Source organism: Microcaecilia unicolor, chromosome 3 (assembly GCF_901765095.1).
Source record: "Microcaecilia unicolor chromosome 3, aMicUni1.1, whole genome shotgun sequence".
NCBI lineage: Eukaryota > Metazoa > Chordata > Amphibia > Gymnophiona > Siphonopidae > Microcaecilia > Microcaecilia unicolor.
Genome location: NC_044033.1, coordinates 49,067,295 through 49,083,919, shown reverse-complemented (window position 1 = coordinate 49,083,919; position 16,625 = coordinate 49,067,295). Strand labels below are relative to the sequence as shown.

At 42.9% G+C, this 16,625-nt stretch overlaps 1 protein-coding gene across 1 annotated transcript in view; it reads left to right on the top strand.

Moving 5' to 3' along the window:
• Positions 1 to 16,625, top strand: part of DHX57 (DExH-box helicase 57) — a 179,218-nt gene that overhangs the window by 135,828 nt on the left and 26,765 nt on the right. The window contains exons 16-20 of the mRNA XM_030195898.1: positions 3,173 to 3,449; positions 3,895 to 3,990; positions 4,271 to 4,354; positions 7,614 to 7,751; positions 11,487 to 11,561. Coding sequence (XP_030051758.1) covers positions 3,173 to 3,449; positions 3,895 to 3,990; positions 4,271 to 4,354; positions 7,614 to 7,751; positions 11,487 to 11,561 — 670 coding nt within the window. The remainder of the gene's footprint in view (positions 1 to 3,172; positions 3,450 to 3,894; positions 3,991 to 4,270; positions 4,355 to 7,613; positions 7,752 to 11,486; positions 11,562 to 16,625) is intronic.

The following is a 16,625-nucleotide window of genomic DNA, read 5'->3' as shown; positions in this document are numbered from 1 at the left end:
CTAATATTTGTTGATCAAATTTATGGTCAAAACAAAGAGATGGAGAGGAGGGGTCATTAGTAATATGGACATCGTTTAGTTTGTGACATAATGGTGTAATACTCGTGTATTACATTATATAGAAAAAACTCTAGAAAATTGAAGACTGGTGTGGTGTTGAGAGGAGCGGTCAGGGCACACATTCCACTTCTTTCACTTGGGTTATATAAAGGAGCCTTAGAAGGAATTTAGAGCTCAGGAAGGAAAGAACCTGGAGCTGAATCCCAAGGCTTGAAAGGGGTTTTACTGTTCCTTAGGAAACAAGGGAGAAGCTTCTAGCTTCCCTAAACACCTATCTGCCAATCAAGTAAAGGAGGAGCCCCAAAGGGAGGGGTTTGAGAACTCCTGAGTAGAAATGAGGCAGGCAAAGATACAGAAGGAGGAGACCCCCAGGAGAGATAAGGAACTGGAGGAAAGAGCCTCAGCCCAGGGAGAGGTGCTCCCGCACAGCAATTGACCAACAGGAGTAAACGGGCTATCCAAGCCAGGGCAAAGAGGACCCTAAAGTGAAGGCTGGACCAAGAAGCTGTGGATACTGATAGCCAGCAGGAGTAAACGGGTTACCCAACCCAGGGCAATGAGAACCCTAAAGTAAAGGCTGGACTAAGGAGTTGTGGGTGCTGGTAGCCAGCAGGAGTAAACGGGTTTTCTAAAACGGGGCACGGAGGACTCCAAAAGGGATGCTGGACCAGAAAGCTCTGAAAGTCAGGTCTGTATTTGCTTTGTTTGAACTGTGCTGAGAGGAAGAAGAATTGGAAACTGCACAGACTGCTGTTCTTGAGGACTTTGTGTTTATTGTTTGGAAACTGCAGTGAGAATATGTCTGCCATAAGTGAAGGCAGTGTTTTGTTTGAGAACTGTAATAAAGCTCCTTGGTGTATTTCTAAGAACTGTTCCCTGTTACTTGTTTCTGGGAGAGGGAGACCTAGAGAAAGTGAGCTAAGCCTTGCCAGAATCCCCTTGCCCGTGACACTAGATTAATTGAACACAGGCACTGCATATGAGCTTATAAAATGCTGGAACCTTTGGTATTTCAGTGTGAAGAACAACCATACCTTTAATTCCTTCTGGTGCTTTATATTTGAACAATTACAAACAGCAGAACACTGGGGAAATATTCATCGTCAGCTTAGGCAGCAAGAACAAAAATGGAGTTTTGCACTTAACACAGTAGAACCTGTGGGGTTAAATGTGTCTATAGAGAGGAAAACTTTTTTTTTTAATTATGAAGTATTTTGTAGAATTGATGAAGCACTGTTCGTAACTTTGCTACACCTGGGATAGTATTGCTTGTTTAGGTGTGGGTTGGGGAAGTGACATCATGCAGTTAAACATTTAAATGATTTTGTTTCTGCCCACAGCCATTTTGAAAGCCGTTATAAAGACAGCTTTAGTTGCCCCCTGACGCAGTGTTTAACGAAACAGGGAACCCCTGTTGGGAATTTGTGATCTACTTTTCCTTCTCCTGCCAGTATTGAAAATTTTCATACAGATAAGTGCATTTTAAATGGTATTTATATAGAGTGAACACAAATTTCGAAATGGCAGAAGAAACACAAGTATAAATTATAGTGACATGGCTACATTTTTCATTTTTTGAACATTCACATTTTTGATGTACTAACTCTTTGTGGAGAACTGGGATATTTTGCTATTGACATTTTGAAATATAATTGCAAGAATCAAGTGGAATATTTCTTCACCTATAATTATAGTGAGCCTATATAAGTCGGTGTATACTGCATGTGATATACCTCAGTCAAAAAGAAGCACTTTCTCCACTTTATTAGCCATTATTTTTCATGGGCAATTTTACCCTTTCCCACATTGGGTATTGGTAGGTGTACTGGATAGATTTTCTGGTTTTGAAACCTAATAATCTCTCTATTGTTTTGATGTTAATCAAGATATGAATTACTCCAATATTGATTGGTTAAATCTGTCACTGGGACATACTGCAGAGGTACTTTCTAGGTATTGTAGAGACTGTTTCATAATAAACAGTACCACGTACAAGGGGTAATGGGGATGGGGCACCTAGGCAATATGGATCAAATCTGTCATCACTGGAAGTAGGATGCTTAGAAATGGACTTCTGTTGTAGCATTTAATTTAAAAAAAAAGAAAGAAAACTAGTAAAATAGGGAAAAAACCCCTGAAAGGACAGGTTTCCAGGGTGAAAACGTTACAAGAGGTATGAATATTTAAAATTGCCAATTTGGAAGCCCAGATAAAATATATTCCATGTAGTAAAGCAGATGGAAAGAATGCCATATAATAGTCCAAGTGGTTTAATGGTAAGATAGAAGAGGCAGTGAAAGCCAAAAGGGCATTTTGCACAGGGAAATTAGATGCAAAATTGTAAGACCAAGAGCTTGCATGGATTCCTTGGCTGGGGGAATTGGAGCTTGCTGCTCGAGCTGCTGGGACATGTCTGCTGCTAGCCGGATGACTAAAAGAGTGTAAATGAAATTTGCCAAACATTTTATTTAATTATGTTTCCAGACACATTTCCCTACAAATTCCATATAATCCAGAGAAAATGTGGGCAGTTACTTAAAGTAGTTTGGATTCAAGTTGATCCCTGTTGAGTTTGCAGTTTTCTCAGATGAATGAATAACTTATTCATTTAGGGGCCCTTTTACTAAGCTGCGATAAGCGCTAATATGTGCTTACTGCAGCAAAAACAAATGCTTACCAAGGGTGCGTTCAGGCGTCCTGCAATAACTTTTGCATATGCACAGGGTTCCCATCCACTAAAAAATAAATTTTATTTTATAGCGCTGAAGATGGGTTGGAGGTGGAGAGTAGGCATGTTCTATGCTACATTGCCGCACGCTAACCGATTAGCGTGTGAACCCTTACCACCTACAAAATAGGTATAGGTAAGTGCTCATGTGCTAATTGCTACGCGCTAATGGGAAAATTAGTGTGTGGCTATTAATGCTGGAATAGAAAAATCAGACATTTTACCTACATGCTAAAAATGGCCTTACCACATGGGAATGATACACATAAGCACAGGATAAGGCCACTTTTTACTTCAGCTTAGTGAAAAAGTCCATTATAGAGCAGCAAGCATATAAACTATTCTTAAAAAGGAAACCTATTCAGTGGTTGGCTCTTCTTTCAGGATTAAGATGCTAGAGATGTTTGCTGAGAAAAATCTTGAATGGGTTTTGTCGCAACTAATTGAGCCTCCGAGAGCAGAGTCTCTTCAGTCTTCTAAGCTTCACTTGCATGACCTGGGGGCCTTGACACCAGATGAAAAGCTGACACCACTGGGTTACCATTTGGCTTCTCTACCTGTTGATGTTAGAATTGGCAAACTCATGCTCTTTGGAGCCATTTTCCGCTGCCTGGATCCTGCTTTGACTATTGCAGCTAGTCTGGCCTTCAAGTCTCCATTTGTAAGTATTATTATGTATTGGGAACTTTCTGAGAGGGAATACAAAGCTATATATTTATGAAAGAATATTTGACCATTCAACTTATTGCCCTGCTTCTTAACAGTATACTGTGAAGAGTTAATTTAAAGGGGTTGGATTTTAGCCTGCAGAACTGAAAATTATAGTTTAGGGGTTCTATATAATTAATGTACTCTCTACCTCCTCTTTCTCACCCTTATTTTCCTCATTACCATAAATCGGTCTACTGAACTAATAAAATTGGTTCCTTCTGTGCATGCAGATAAAATATGATGAGTCACTTAAAATGGAGATTGGAGGGGTTAGGTACTGTATCTGTGTTTTAATTGTGAATGTTTTCAAGCACTGACTGTGTATGTTGGAAGTTATGGAATAATATTAATAAAATTGTTTAAACATAAAAAATTTAAAATATATTTTAATACAGGTATGTCCATGGGACAAAAGAGAAGAAGCAAACAACAAAAAACTAGAATTTGCAGTTGCAAACAGTGATCATTTGGCTATTCTTCAGGCATATAAGGTGAGATGGGCCCGGTGGCCAAAATCAAAGGTATGCTCTTGTACAGTTGCTTTTGGATGAAGGTCTAGGTTGAGCTCCTTACACAGATCACGTTCAGCCTTCGTCTCAGTATCCCAGGCTTTTCCATTGATGTCAGGGGCAGCAGATAATCTAATCTGACAGCATTTGTGGAAAATCCTACAGTTAAGGTCCAATAGTAGACTATTCTAGAGTTCTGTAATTTGGACTGGAAAACAATTGTTTCAATGAAACTAAAATAGTTTTTACTCCATTTATTTAGGGATGGAGCCTTGCAGCAAAGAAAGGATCACGTGCTAGTTACAGCTACTGCAGAGAAAACTTCTTGTCGGGGAGAGTTCTACAAGTAAGAGCAGCCATGTGTAATAAAAGCATTTCTGCTGGGCAGGAAATGGATTAAATGGGTTAGGTAGAACTAAGAGGCTATCTCAATAGCAGTGATTTTAGTATGAGCTATTTATTCTTACCTGCATTCTTTGACTTAAGTTGGTATTTCCCAAACTTATCCCGAAGGTAGTTGGGTTTTTAGGATGACCACAATGAATACACATGAGATACAAGAGAACATAAGAATAGCCATACTGGGTTAGACCAGTGGTCCATCTAGCCCAGTATCCTGCTTCCAACAGTGACCAATCCAGGTCACAAGTACCTGGCAGAAACCTAAATAGTAGCAACATTCCATGCTTCCAGTCCCATGGCAAACAGTGGCTTCCCCCATGTCCATCTCCATAACAGACTATGGACTTTTTTTTCCAGGAACTTATCCAAACCTTTTTTTAAACCTAGATATGCTGACAGCAGATGAAGACCTACATGGTCCATCCAGTCTGCCCAACAAGGCAACTAGAGTTGCACCTGTCAATCCATGAGGTTATAACCCCTATGTCCTGTTTAAAGTGCTTTGATTCCATCCTCTTTCTAGGAATCCTCTGTGTTTGAAGAAATTCAAAAACATATGGGATAAACATTGTTTCTGTTCCCATTGTCTCCACCAGGAGGGTATTTCAGGCTTCCACCACCCTCTCTGTGAGAAAGTATTTCCTGATGTTACTCTTAATTCTACCACCTAAGTCTGCCATCTTGCAACCTTAGTTCACATTCTCTAGTTCTACCTTTTTCCCATTTTTGAAAATAAAATGATTTGTATGTTAATATTTTTCAGTATTGAAACATTTTGTGTCATACCTTCCCTGTCCCTCCTTTCCTCTAAGGTGTGTGTGTATATGTATATATGTATGTGTATGTATATATATATATATATATATTCAGGTCTTCAAGTTTCTTCTAATACATGTTTCGGCACAAACCCCATACCATTTTTGTTGCCTTGCTCTGAGCCGCTTCAATTCTTTTTATGTATTTAGTGAGATAATGACTTCCAAACCTGTACACAGTACTCCAAGTGGGACCTCACCAGTGACCTGTACAAAGGGTATTAACACCCTCTTTCTTCTGCTGGTCATGCCTTTCACTATGCAGTCTAGCAACCTTCTGACTTTGGCCACTGCCTTATCACATTGTTTCACCACCTTGAGATCCTCAGACTATTACCCCAAGGTCCCTCTCCAGGTCCATGCATATCAGCCTCTCTCCCCCTATTACTATAGTTCTTTTAGATTTCTACTCCCCAAATGCATCACTGCACTTCTTTGAATTAAAACTTTTAACTGCCATTAGACCAGTCTTCTAGTTTTTGTAGATCATTTCTCATGTTGTCTACTCCCTCCAAGGGTGCCCACTCAATTGCAAATTTTCATGTCATCCACAAAAAGTCAAACTTTTCCTTCTAACCCTTTCACAATGTTACTCACAAATATATTGAACAGAATAGGCCCCAGTACCGATCCCTGAGGCACTCTGCTACTCACCTTTCTTTCCTCCAAGTAAACTTCATTTAGTACTATCACTCTCTGCCACCTATCAGTCAATCAATTTCTGATCCAGTTTACCACCTCTGTTCTCATCCCGAGCAGCTCACTTTGAGTCTTCTGTGAGGAGCAGTATCAAAGGCTTTGCTGAAATCTAAGTAAACTATATCCAGCACATTCTCTCGATCCAGTTCTCTGAACATACTGTCAAAAAAATCAATCAGATTTATTTAATAAGATTTGCCTTTGGTAAAGTCATGTTGCCTTAGAGCTTGTAACTCATTGAATTGTAGACATTTGACTGTCCTTGCTTTCAGCAGCATCTACATTACCTTTCCCACTAGTGAAGTAATATTTACCGTTCTGTAGTTTCCCACTTCCTCAGTTACCACCTATGTGAAGAGGGACCACATTAGCCTTTCTTGAATCCTCCAGCCTTCAAGGATCTATTAAACACATTCTTTAGAGGGCCTGCCAAAACCTTTCTAAGCTCCCTCAGTATCCTGGGATGTATTTCATTGGGTCCCATGATTTTGTCCACATTCAGTTTTGCAAGTTCATAAATACTTTCTTCCTTAAACCAAGTGGTATCTGTTCCATCCTCCATGTATAACTTTCTAAATTTGCATACACAGAGTCTCTAATGCATGCCAGTGTATCTCATGCATAGTCATAATACATGAAAACCAGATTGGTTGGATGTGTCTCCAGGATAGGGCTAGAAAACACTCATTCATAGTATCCTTAAAAATTAATTTTAGTGTTCTTTTCCTAGAACCTAATCCATCAAATATCTCCACACAGATTGGAAACTATTACTGGGTTCTGCTTGGTGGAGATGTGCTTTGAGAAACATGTGGAGAAAGCCTTATATTATGTCAATTTCCAGCCACTTCTGTTTGGCCCTTAGTTTTAAAGATAGTGTTTGAAATAAAAGTCAGGGCCTGATCTCCTCCATGAGCAGTAGCTGTCATTAGCTCTTCACACATCAACTCCAGTGTCTGGGATGGGTCAAGTAAAGGGTGGTGGAAGGGAGAGTGAGGACTAGAATGACAGTATCCCTTAAAACTAATAGAAACACTGCAGAGCTGACCAGTTAGTAGTATAAAAGATGGATTTGCTTAAGCATCTTCCAACTTTTCCATTCTCTAGCAGATGTTCAACAGGACAGGCCTTGTGGTCATTACTGGGGTAATTGACATTCATGCACCAGTTTAGAATACTAGCATATACATGCATATGTGAGCCTACGCACCATTTTGTAACTATGCACCTATCTCAATAGCACATAGTTTACAGGTGGATGTACACATCTGTTTGGCCTGATTTAGATTGTAAGCTCTTTTGAGCAGGGACTGTCTTTCTTCATGTTCAATTGTAAAGCGCTGCGTATGACTGGTAGCGATATAGAAGTGATTTATAGTAGTAGTAGTAATAGTAGTAGTTGCTGGTCGGAGCATGGGTAAGACACACGTATGCACGCATTACTATATATTGTTATGCACATATCTCCGGCACTTAGACACATGCATTTACACCAGCCCTATGGGCTTGTTATCAAGTGAAGTCTAAGGAGGTTAGCTCTAATGTTAAATCCTAGTTTCAAAAAGAATATTTGGAGTAAAGGATTTTTAACTGTTTTATTCAGTTTTTGGTGGTTTCCTCGGTGGTGTACTATTCTCCTAGTAAGCTGCATAAGATTATTTGTGTAAAATAGCATTTTGTCTCCTGCAGGAAATTGCTAGCTTGAAAAGACAATTCACAGAACTACTGTCAGATATTGGGTTTGTGAAGGAAAGTTTAAAAGCCAAAGATATTGAAAAGCGATGGTCATATGGAGGAGATGGTGTCCTGCATTCAACAGGAGAAGAGGTAAAAACATTTTGCATGTACTGCAAGCATTTTACATTCTCTTTGTTTGCTCTTTCAAATTTGTTAATTCAAATGGACCAACAAGGTCAATTTCCTCTCTTCAAGGGTATGAATATAGATGCTGGCTCCTGCTTCAGTGACTGCTCAGTATAGTGTATTGATTCTTACTAAACCAGGAGTATAGTCAGTTTTGAGGCTATCACCCAGTAAGAATGTAGTAACTGATGGGGCAGACTCCTATGCAGGGAGACACTAGGTGTGTTTCACTGGAAATAATTTTAAGAAGGCCCCAAAACATAGATTTCATATAGTAGAATGTAATGTCGTTGGCCTTTGTCGCAGCAAAGGCTCAGTCCATTGCCTTCTCCTCAAGAGCACTAAAGATCCAAGGATATACTTAAATCATATCAGTTCCAGGGCTGGTATTGGGGGGGGGGGGGAGGGGGAAAACGGGTCCCACAGCACCAGAAGGCCTCACTGGTAGAACCTTTGTGGCAATGGTTGAAAGATATTTGTCTGATTGATGATCCAGAGGAGGAGGATGGCACAGCTGTGAGATGCTGACCTGAAGTGAGACTACACTGATGTATTTGCTTTGTTCTAATACTGTGGAAGGGATGGAAAAAGTTGCCCTCTCCTCAGGCTTTGGCAGGCACTCTAATTGGAGCTATGCTATAAATATATAGACTTTGGGGTCACCATTTCTCTGTTTACAGTCATTTGACGATCCCCTTGGGCAGCAAGTATGTGCATATCACTACACTTGAAGGTTTCTCCATGGAAGATTCTCAACTCATGTGTGCAGAGGCTGCAGCTGGCTGCACAGGGGTGACCATTTTCTCTTGAAAGAATTGCTTTTCAGCTTCTAAATGGTCACAGTCAATTTAGATGACATCGTTGTGCTCTGGAAGATACTCCAGAACAATGCTTGCAGTGTTCTTGAGTATGATCCATAACCAGACAGAAGTGACACTTGGATGAGCATTGGATTTTTCTGCTGCACTTTGGGCAAGGTCAGACTTCCAACATTGATGATGTCTTTTTTTTTAATAATCTAACAAAATAGAACAAATTAAAACAAACCAAAATAATTTGCTTGTGAAAAAATGATGAAGAGCAATGCCGGAATACAACAAAAACGTGTTTAATTTGAGGGAAAGTTTTGATTTTGTGTCCATGCACTAAAGCATAAAGAATGAAGCTGAGGAGCAGAGGAGACCATTGCGCGTGAGAAGGGCCATTTATGCTTAGAACTGAAGTTCTAAGTTATGGGAAAGTAGTTATGTCCCAACACCATCAGATGGCATCATCCTCTTGTGTTCCTAACTCAATACTGCTTGTAACCAGAAAAAGAATCTTTTTACATGTGTTAAAAAGAAAAAAAAAAAGAAGCGCTTTTATAAAATTAACTCAGGAGTTACATGTGTAGAAGTGCACACAGTGACAAGAATGCACATACTTTTATGTTACATATGTGTAGGCATGTTTAGGGACATAGTTGCAATTTATGCACATAAGGACTGATGATCAAAAGCAAACATGAGCACTCAAGGCCAATAGCGCCATACTAGCACCCGCGTTTGCTCTCGCCCAATGATCAGAGCCGGCAAGCATGTGTAACAACACGCTTGATGGCTGTGAACGCAATGAGCAAGCAAATGCATGCTAAACAGGTATTACTTATTCCTCCCCCAATGCTCAGCTGGCAGCGTGCCAAACAAGGGCGCTGCTCCCAATGCAAACCCTATACCAGCTCAGAGCTGGTGTTAGGGTTTGCAGAGCATTGGGGAGGAATGGAGAGCCCTGTTCAGCATGCATCTGCATGCTAGCAGGCCTCCCTGTCCTACTCTGGACACAGGACCCGACACCTCCCTGGTGGTCTGGCGCCCCTCCTCTGACAGAGCAACCCCAGCCCCCCCCCCCCCCCCGACAGAGGCAAACCTGACTCACACCCCCCCACCCTCAGACAGGGACCTCCAGCTCTCCCCCAGTGGTCTAGCGCACCTCCCATGTACCTCGAAACAATAGAGAAGGGAGCAGTGCACTCTCCTCCTTTCAGTGCTGCCTCCAAAATGGTGGCACCCTGCCCAGCGCATCCCTGAATGCACTGGGCAGGGCACCACCATTTTGGAGGTAGCACTGGAAGGAGGAGAGAGTGCTACTTCCTTCTTTCTCATTTTGAGGTACACGGGGGGGGGGGGGGGTTCGGGGAGTGCTAGACCACCAAGGGGAGGGCTGAAGGCCCGCCTCTCAAGCCCTTTCTGTCCAGGGGGGTGGAGTGGACCTCCAGCCCCTTGTGTCCAGGGTGGGTTGGGAGGGCCTTCAGCCCTGTTTGATAGGTCCAGGCTTTTTTTTTTTTTTGACAACCTGGACCTGTCAAACAACTATGGAGAGGTTTGTGCCTTGGTCGCATGCCCAGGCACAATCCTCCTGCAGGATGATCAAAACTAATAGTCCACATAAATTTGCATGCCATTAGTTTTGATCATGAGGGCTTTAATTCCCCACGCTGTTCCAGTACTAATTTTTCAGCTCTGTTTGGAACATTGTGGGGAATTTGACCATTGGGGCAATAGTTTATAAAATATGTGAATGCTGACAATGTATATAGCTGATGTTGTATAGCTTACAAGGACAAAATCAAGGCTTTTCCTGCCAAACATTAAAAGGAATAGTGGAATATGATGGAGTCTCAGCATTTAAAGTCAATTATTCCAAACTGGAAATGCTAAATATAACAGTATCTGAGCAGGAGAAGGCAGCTTCAGTGGAGCAGTGGAGCAATTATTGTTCCTTAGAGGTGTTGATTGGCAAGACCTTCTCACACTCGGAGGAATTTTATTGTTTGATCTTTTCAGAATATCTTTTCTTGGAAAGGTCTAGAGACATTTCCTCCAGAAGGCTTTCTTCCTAGCTCATAAATTTATTCCTATTAATTGGCACTCTGAAGAGCTGCTAAATGTAAGTCAATGGTAAATTCTGTTGTTCAGTCTTGTCTTGATGGAGAATTAAAGTGCACTGTCACCTCAGTGATCATAATGAAAGAAAGTTCAGCTTATTTGGGAGAACCACTGGCATTTGAACCACTGATATTGTTAACCTTGTGGGTTGGCACCTGTTAACTCCTGTTCACAAGTGGAAATACTTCTTAGAATATAATAGTCTGCAGCCATTAGCAGGGGGTAGGATTGGAAGGAGGATAGGTTATCGGGATGTGGGAATGATGAAACATAATAGGTGGGCTTTGTAAGCTGAGGTGCGAAAGAAACAATTGCACCATGACTGTTTTTGTATGGCAAATTTCATTTTATAAAGAGTTTTTAACAGAAGTGTTTTAACTGGGCACCCCCCTAGGAAAATTGCTTACTCAAGGTCTAATGTAACCTCTATGTTTGTATATGTACGTTTTGTTTTGAAAACTCAGTTTTAAAAAAGTTAAAATAAAATACACACAAACATTTATACCTGCTCCTGAACAGGTGTGAATGTCCACAGCTTCAATCTAGTTGCAATTTCTACCATTTGCCCCTTGTATTTTATAACTAAGGCGCTTATGTCTCTTAGTTATAAAATGGTAGAAATTAATCAAGGTGCTTATGTCTCTTGATTAAATAAGCTGGAAATAGGCACCTACTTGACCCTTCACACACAGGCACCCTGTTATAAAATTACACTCATACAGTATGAAGGATGGAACTTAGAAACTCCCAATAACTTGATATACTTACTTCACAGGCAAACTTGAATGCAGAGAACATCAAGTTAATCTCCTCAGTATTGTGCGCTGCTTTGTATCCCAATGTGGTCCAGGTAAGGTTATTTTTTGTTGCATTTTGAGTCATCTCTCAGCAGAGATTTAAAAGTTCCTCTAGGTCTTTGTTCCCCAGCCTACTGAAATGAACATTAGAAAGGTTTTCCTTAGCACTGGGAGTTGGGAGTACTAAGCCTTGGGTTGCTGAAAACTGCACAGTGACAGGAGAGAACCAGAGGTGGGATTTCTAAATTAAAAGCTGTTTTATGTGCAAGCAGCCAAGGAGTGCTGAGAACTGAGTTTGTTTTTGCTTGAAGGTTGCTTTTACCAGAGGGCTCCCACTGACCCTGTAGCAAAATTACTTACCTGTAGCAGGTATTCTCCGAGGACAGCAGGCTGATTATTCTCACATGTGGGTCGACGACCGCGTCGGCCCGGGAATCGACATTTTGCAATACCAAAAAAGTTTTGCCAGAGTCTTCTGACACGCGTGCAGCGCACACCATGCATTCGCGACTGACTTCTCGCAACGCCGCACAAGTGCGTACCTCAGTTAAACAGTATAACAGATAACAAATTGCAATTCCAAAGGGGAGGAGGGAGGGTTTGTGGGAATAATCAGCCTGCTGTCCTTGGAGAATATCTGCTACAGGTAAGTAACTTCGCTTTCTCCAAGGACAAGCAGGCTGCTTATTCTCACATGTGAGGTATCCCTAGCATCCAGGCTCACTCAAAACAATGAACATAGGTCAATTGGGCCTCGCAACGGCGAGGACATAACATAGGTTAACCTGAAACTATTTACAGCTAGCTGAGAGTGCAGCCTGGAACAGAATAAAACGAGCCTAGGGGGGTGGAGTTAGATTCTAAACCCCAAACAGATTCTGCTCACTGACTGGCCAGACAGACTGTTGCACTGGGTATCCTGCTGAAGGCAGTAGTGAGATGTGATTGTGTGGACTGATGACCACGTTGTAGCTTTGCAAATCTCTTCAGTGGAGGCTGACTTTAAGTGAGCCAGCGACGCAGCCATGGCTCTAACATTATGAGCCTTGACATGACCCTCCAGAGTCAGCCCAGCTCGGGCATAAGTGAAGGAAATGCAATCTGCTAGCCAATTGGAGATTGTGCGTTTTCCAATGGTGACTCCCCTCCAGTTGGGATAGAAAGAAACAAACAACTGGGCTGACTGTCTGAAGGGCTTTGTCCACTCCACGTAAAAGGCCAATGCTCTCTTGCAGTCCAAGGTGTGCGAGCTGCTTTAGCCAGGGTGGGCATGAGGACGGGGAAACAATGTTGGCAAGACAATTGACTGGTTCAGATGGAACTCCGACACCACCTTCAGCAGGAATGTAGGGTGCGTGCAGAGGACTACTCTGTTGTGATGAAACTTAGTATAAGGTGCATGCACTACTAAGGCCTGAAGCTCACTGACCCCATGAGCTGAAGTAACAGCCACCAAGAAAATGACCTTCCAGGTCAAGTACTTCAGATGGCAGGAATTCAGTGGATCAAAAGCTTTCAATCAGCTGGGTGAGAACGATGTTGAGATTCCATGGCACTGGTGGAGGTTTGACAGGGGGCTTTGACAAAACCTCTCATGAAGCGAACAAGTAAAGGCTTATCCTCTACACGCCGATGATAAGCACTAATTGCACTGAGGTGAACCCTTACGGAGTTGGTCTTGAGACCAGACTCTGACAAGTGTAGAAGGTATTCAAGCAGGGTCTGTGTAGGACAATAGAGAGGATCTAGGGTCTTGCTGTCACACCAGATGGCAAACCTTCTCCATTTGAAAGAGTAACACCTCTTTGTGGAATCTTTCCAAGAACAAGCAAGACTCGGGAGATACCCTCTAAAAGACCCAAGGAGGCGAATTCTAAGGTCTCAACATCGGGCCGTGAGAGCCAGAGACTGGAGGTTGGGATATAGAAGCTACCCCTCGTTGAGGGTTGGAAAACACTCCAATCTCCACGGTTCTTCCGAGGACAACTCCAGAAGAAGAGGGAACCAATCTGATGCAGCCAGTAGGGTGCAATCAGGATCATAGTTCCGCGGTCTTGAGTTTCAGCAGTCTTCCCTACTAGAGGTATGGGAGGATGTGCATTCAGAAGGCTGTTCCCCAATGTAGGAAAAAGGCATCTGACGCTAGTCTGTCGTGGGCCTGAAGCCTGGAACAGAACTGAGGGACCTTGTGATTGATCTGAGTGGCAAAAAGATCCACCGAGGGGGTGCCCCATGCTCGGAAGGTCTTTTGGGCGACGCCCATATTCAGCGACTACTTGTGAGGCTGCATTACCCTGCTCAGCCTGTCTGCCAGACTGTTGTTTACGCCTGCCAGATAAGTGGCTTGGAGAAAAATGCTGTGACAGCGTGCCCAAAGCCACATCTAGACAGTTTCCTGACACAGTGGTCGAGATCCGGTGCCCCACCGCTTGTTGGTGTAGTACATCGCAACCTGATTTGTCTGTTTGAATCAAGATGATTTGGTTGGACAGCTGATCTCGGAAAGCCTTCAGAGCGTTCCAGATCGCTCTTAATTCCAGGAGGTTGATCTGAAGACCTTTCTCCTGAAAGGACCACGCTCCCTGAGTGTGAAGCCCATCTGCATGAGCTCCCCACCCCAGGAGGGATGCATGCATCGTCAGCACTTTTGTGGCTGAGGAATTTGGAATGGTCGTCCCATGGTCAAATTGTATCGAATTGTCCACCACTGAAGAGAATTCTGAAATTCGATGGACAGTTGGATCACATCCTCCAGATTCCCTGTAGCTTGACACCACTGGGAAGCTAGGGTCCATTAAACTGATCTCATATGAAGACGTGCCATGGGAGTTACATGAACTTTGGAGGACATGTGCCCTAACAGTCTCAACATCTGCCAAGCTGTGATCTGCTGAGACACTCGAACTATGGACACCAGGGACAGGAGGTTGTCTGCCCTTGTCTCAGGAAGATAAGCCCGAGCTGTCTTCATGTCCAGCAGTGCTCCAGTTAACTCCATTTTTCTGACTGGAGTGAGATGGGACTTGGTTTAATTTATTACGAACCCCAGTAGCTCTAGCACCTGAATAGTCATTCACATGAACTCAGGCACCGTCATCAGAGGTTGCTCTTTACCAGCCAATCGTTGACATAAGGAAACATGTGTACTCCCAGCCTGCGTAGTGATGCTGCGACTACCGCCAGACACTTTGTAAACACTTTGGGTGCAGATGCCAAGCCAAAAGGCAGCACACGGTACTGAAAGTGCTGTGTTCCCAGCCGAAACCGAAGATACATCCTGTGAGCTGGAAGTATCGGGATGCGAGTGTAAGCATCCTTTAAAGTCCAGACAGCATAGCCAATCATTCTCCTGAATCATGGGATGCCCGTCATCGAGACTCCTCGGTAACAACGAGGACGATGTGGTATCCTCACGTCGCCTCGGGGTCGGGTCCAACAATGGTTGGTCCCAGGGGGCCTGGAAAGCAGGAGGCCTCGAGGCAGGTGGAGACCCACTCTATGCCTCACTGCTCCCAGCAGGAGTTGGTCTCTTAGCAGCCATTACTTCTGCTCCTGATGTCGATGCCTCCCTCAATGTCGAAGGACCAGACTGAGCCCCAAAAAGCTTCTCGAGCCACATGGGTCCGTTTCTTCATACAAAGACACAAACTACAAGCAGCTAGGCTGTGGTCGGGCCCAAGGCACTGGATACACCAGGAATGGGTATCGGTACCTGAGATGGTCCAGTTGCACCCAGTACAACGTTTGAAGCTGCTGAGTGTCTTCGATGACATTTATTTATTTATTTTTTTTGTTACATTTGTACCCCGCGCTTTCCCACTCATGGCAGGCTTAATGCGGCTTACATGGGGCAATGGAGGGTTAAGTGACTTGCCCAGAGTCACAAGGAGCTGCCTGTGCCTGAAGTGGGACTTGAACTCTGTTCCTCAGTTCCCCAGGACCCAAGTCCACTACCCTAACCAGTAGGCCACTCCTCCACTCATGGAAGGAAAAACAGCCTCAGCGAAATCAAAAGACATGATTGTGCCAAAATGAAAGGGACACAAAAAGGGAGAGAAACCCGGCTGCGTCGAAAACAAAGAAAACTTAGAAACAGGAGAAAAAGAAAAAGACTAAGGAGATAAAATAAAAGGATAAATTCTGTTTTTTTTTTTTGTTTGCTAAAAAAAAAACGCAAGTAAACAAAAAAAAAACTCATGAAAAAAGGAAGACTCCTTTCCCGGGCCTCAATGAGGAGCACAGGAGGAACCTGCCGCATCTTGTCGCGGAAAAAGAAAAACTGAGGTACGTGCTCGTGCATCGGGCGGGAAGTTAGTCTGCGCAGTGTGCACTGCACGCATGCCAGAAGACTCTGGCAAAACTTTTTTGATTTTGCTATTGCAAAATTCCGATTCCTGGGCCAACACGGACGTCAGCCCACACATGAGAATAAGCAGCCTACTTGTCCGCGGAGAATTTCTTTTATACCTTTTTGTATAGGCACTTATCTAATTGAGTTGGTCCCAGTCTGTTCCACTTTTGTGTTGGTCTTCTCCTAAATTCTTTTCCAGGTTTGACTTTCCATTTCTTCTCTTTGCTCTTGTCCTTCCCTTCCTTCTCTATACCTGCCTGGCAGTGATCTTTTTTTTTTTTTTGGGGGGGGGGGGGGTTTGTTCACTTTTTTCTGCTTCTGTATCCATCAATATGTGATTTTTACCTTATGTTTAAATCTGTTTATTGACAGAAAATTCAGAGAAATACATATATAATGGTGCAACAAGTAAATAGTAACAGTGTAACTGGCAACTGTCAATCCTTCTTCACCTTATAAGTAAATAAGTATTGCCACACTGGGACAGACCTAAGGTCCATCAAGCCCAGCATCCTGTTTCCAACAGTGGCCCATCCAGATCATAAATACCTGGCAAGATCCTAAAAAAGTTCAATACATTTTATGCTGCTTATCCCAGAAATAGCAGTGGATTTCCCACAAGTAATGGTCTATGGACTTTTCCTTTAGGAAGCCTTCCAGACCTTTTTTAAACCCCGCTAAGCTAACAGAATTTAATTACACGTTGAGTGAAGAAACATTTTATCCAGTTTGTATTAAATTTGCTACTTTGTAGCTTCATCGCATG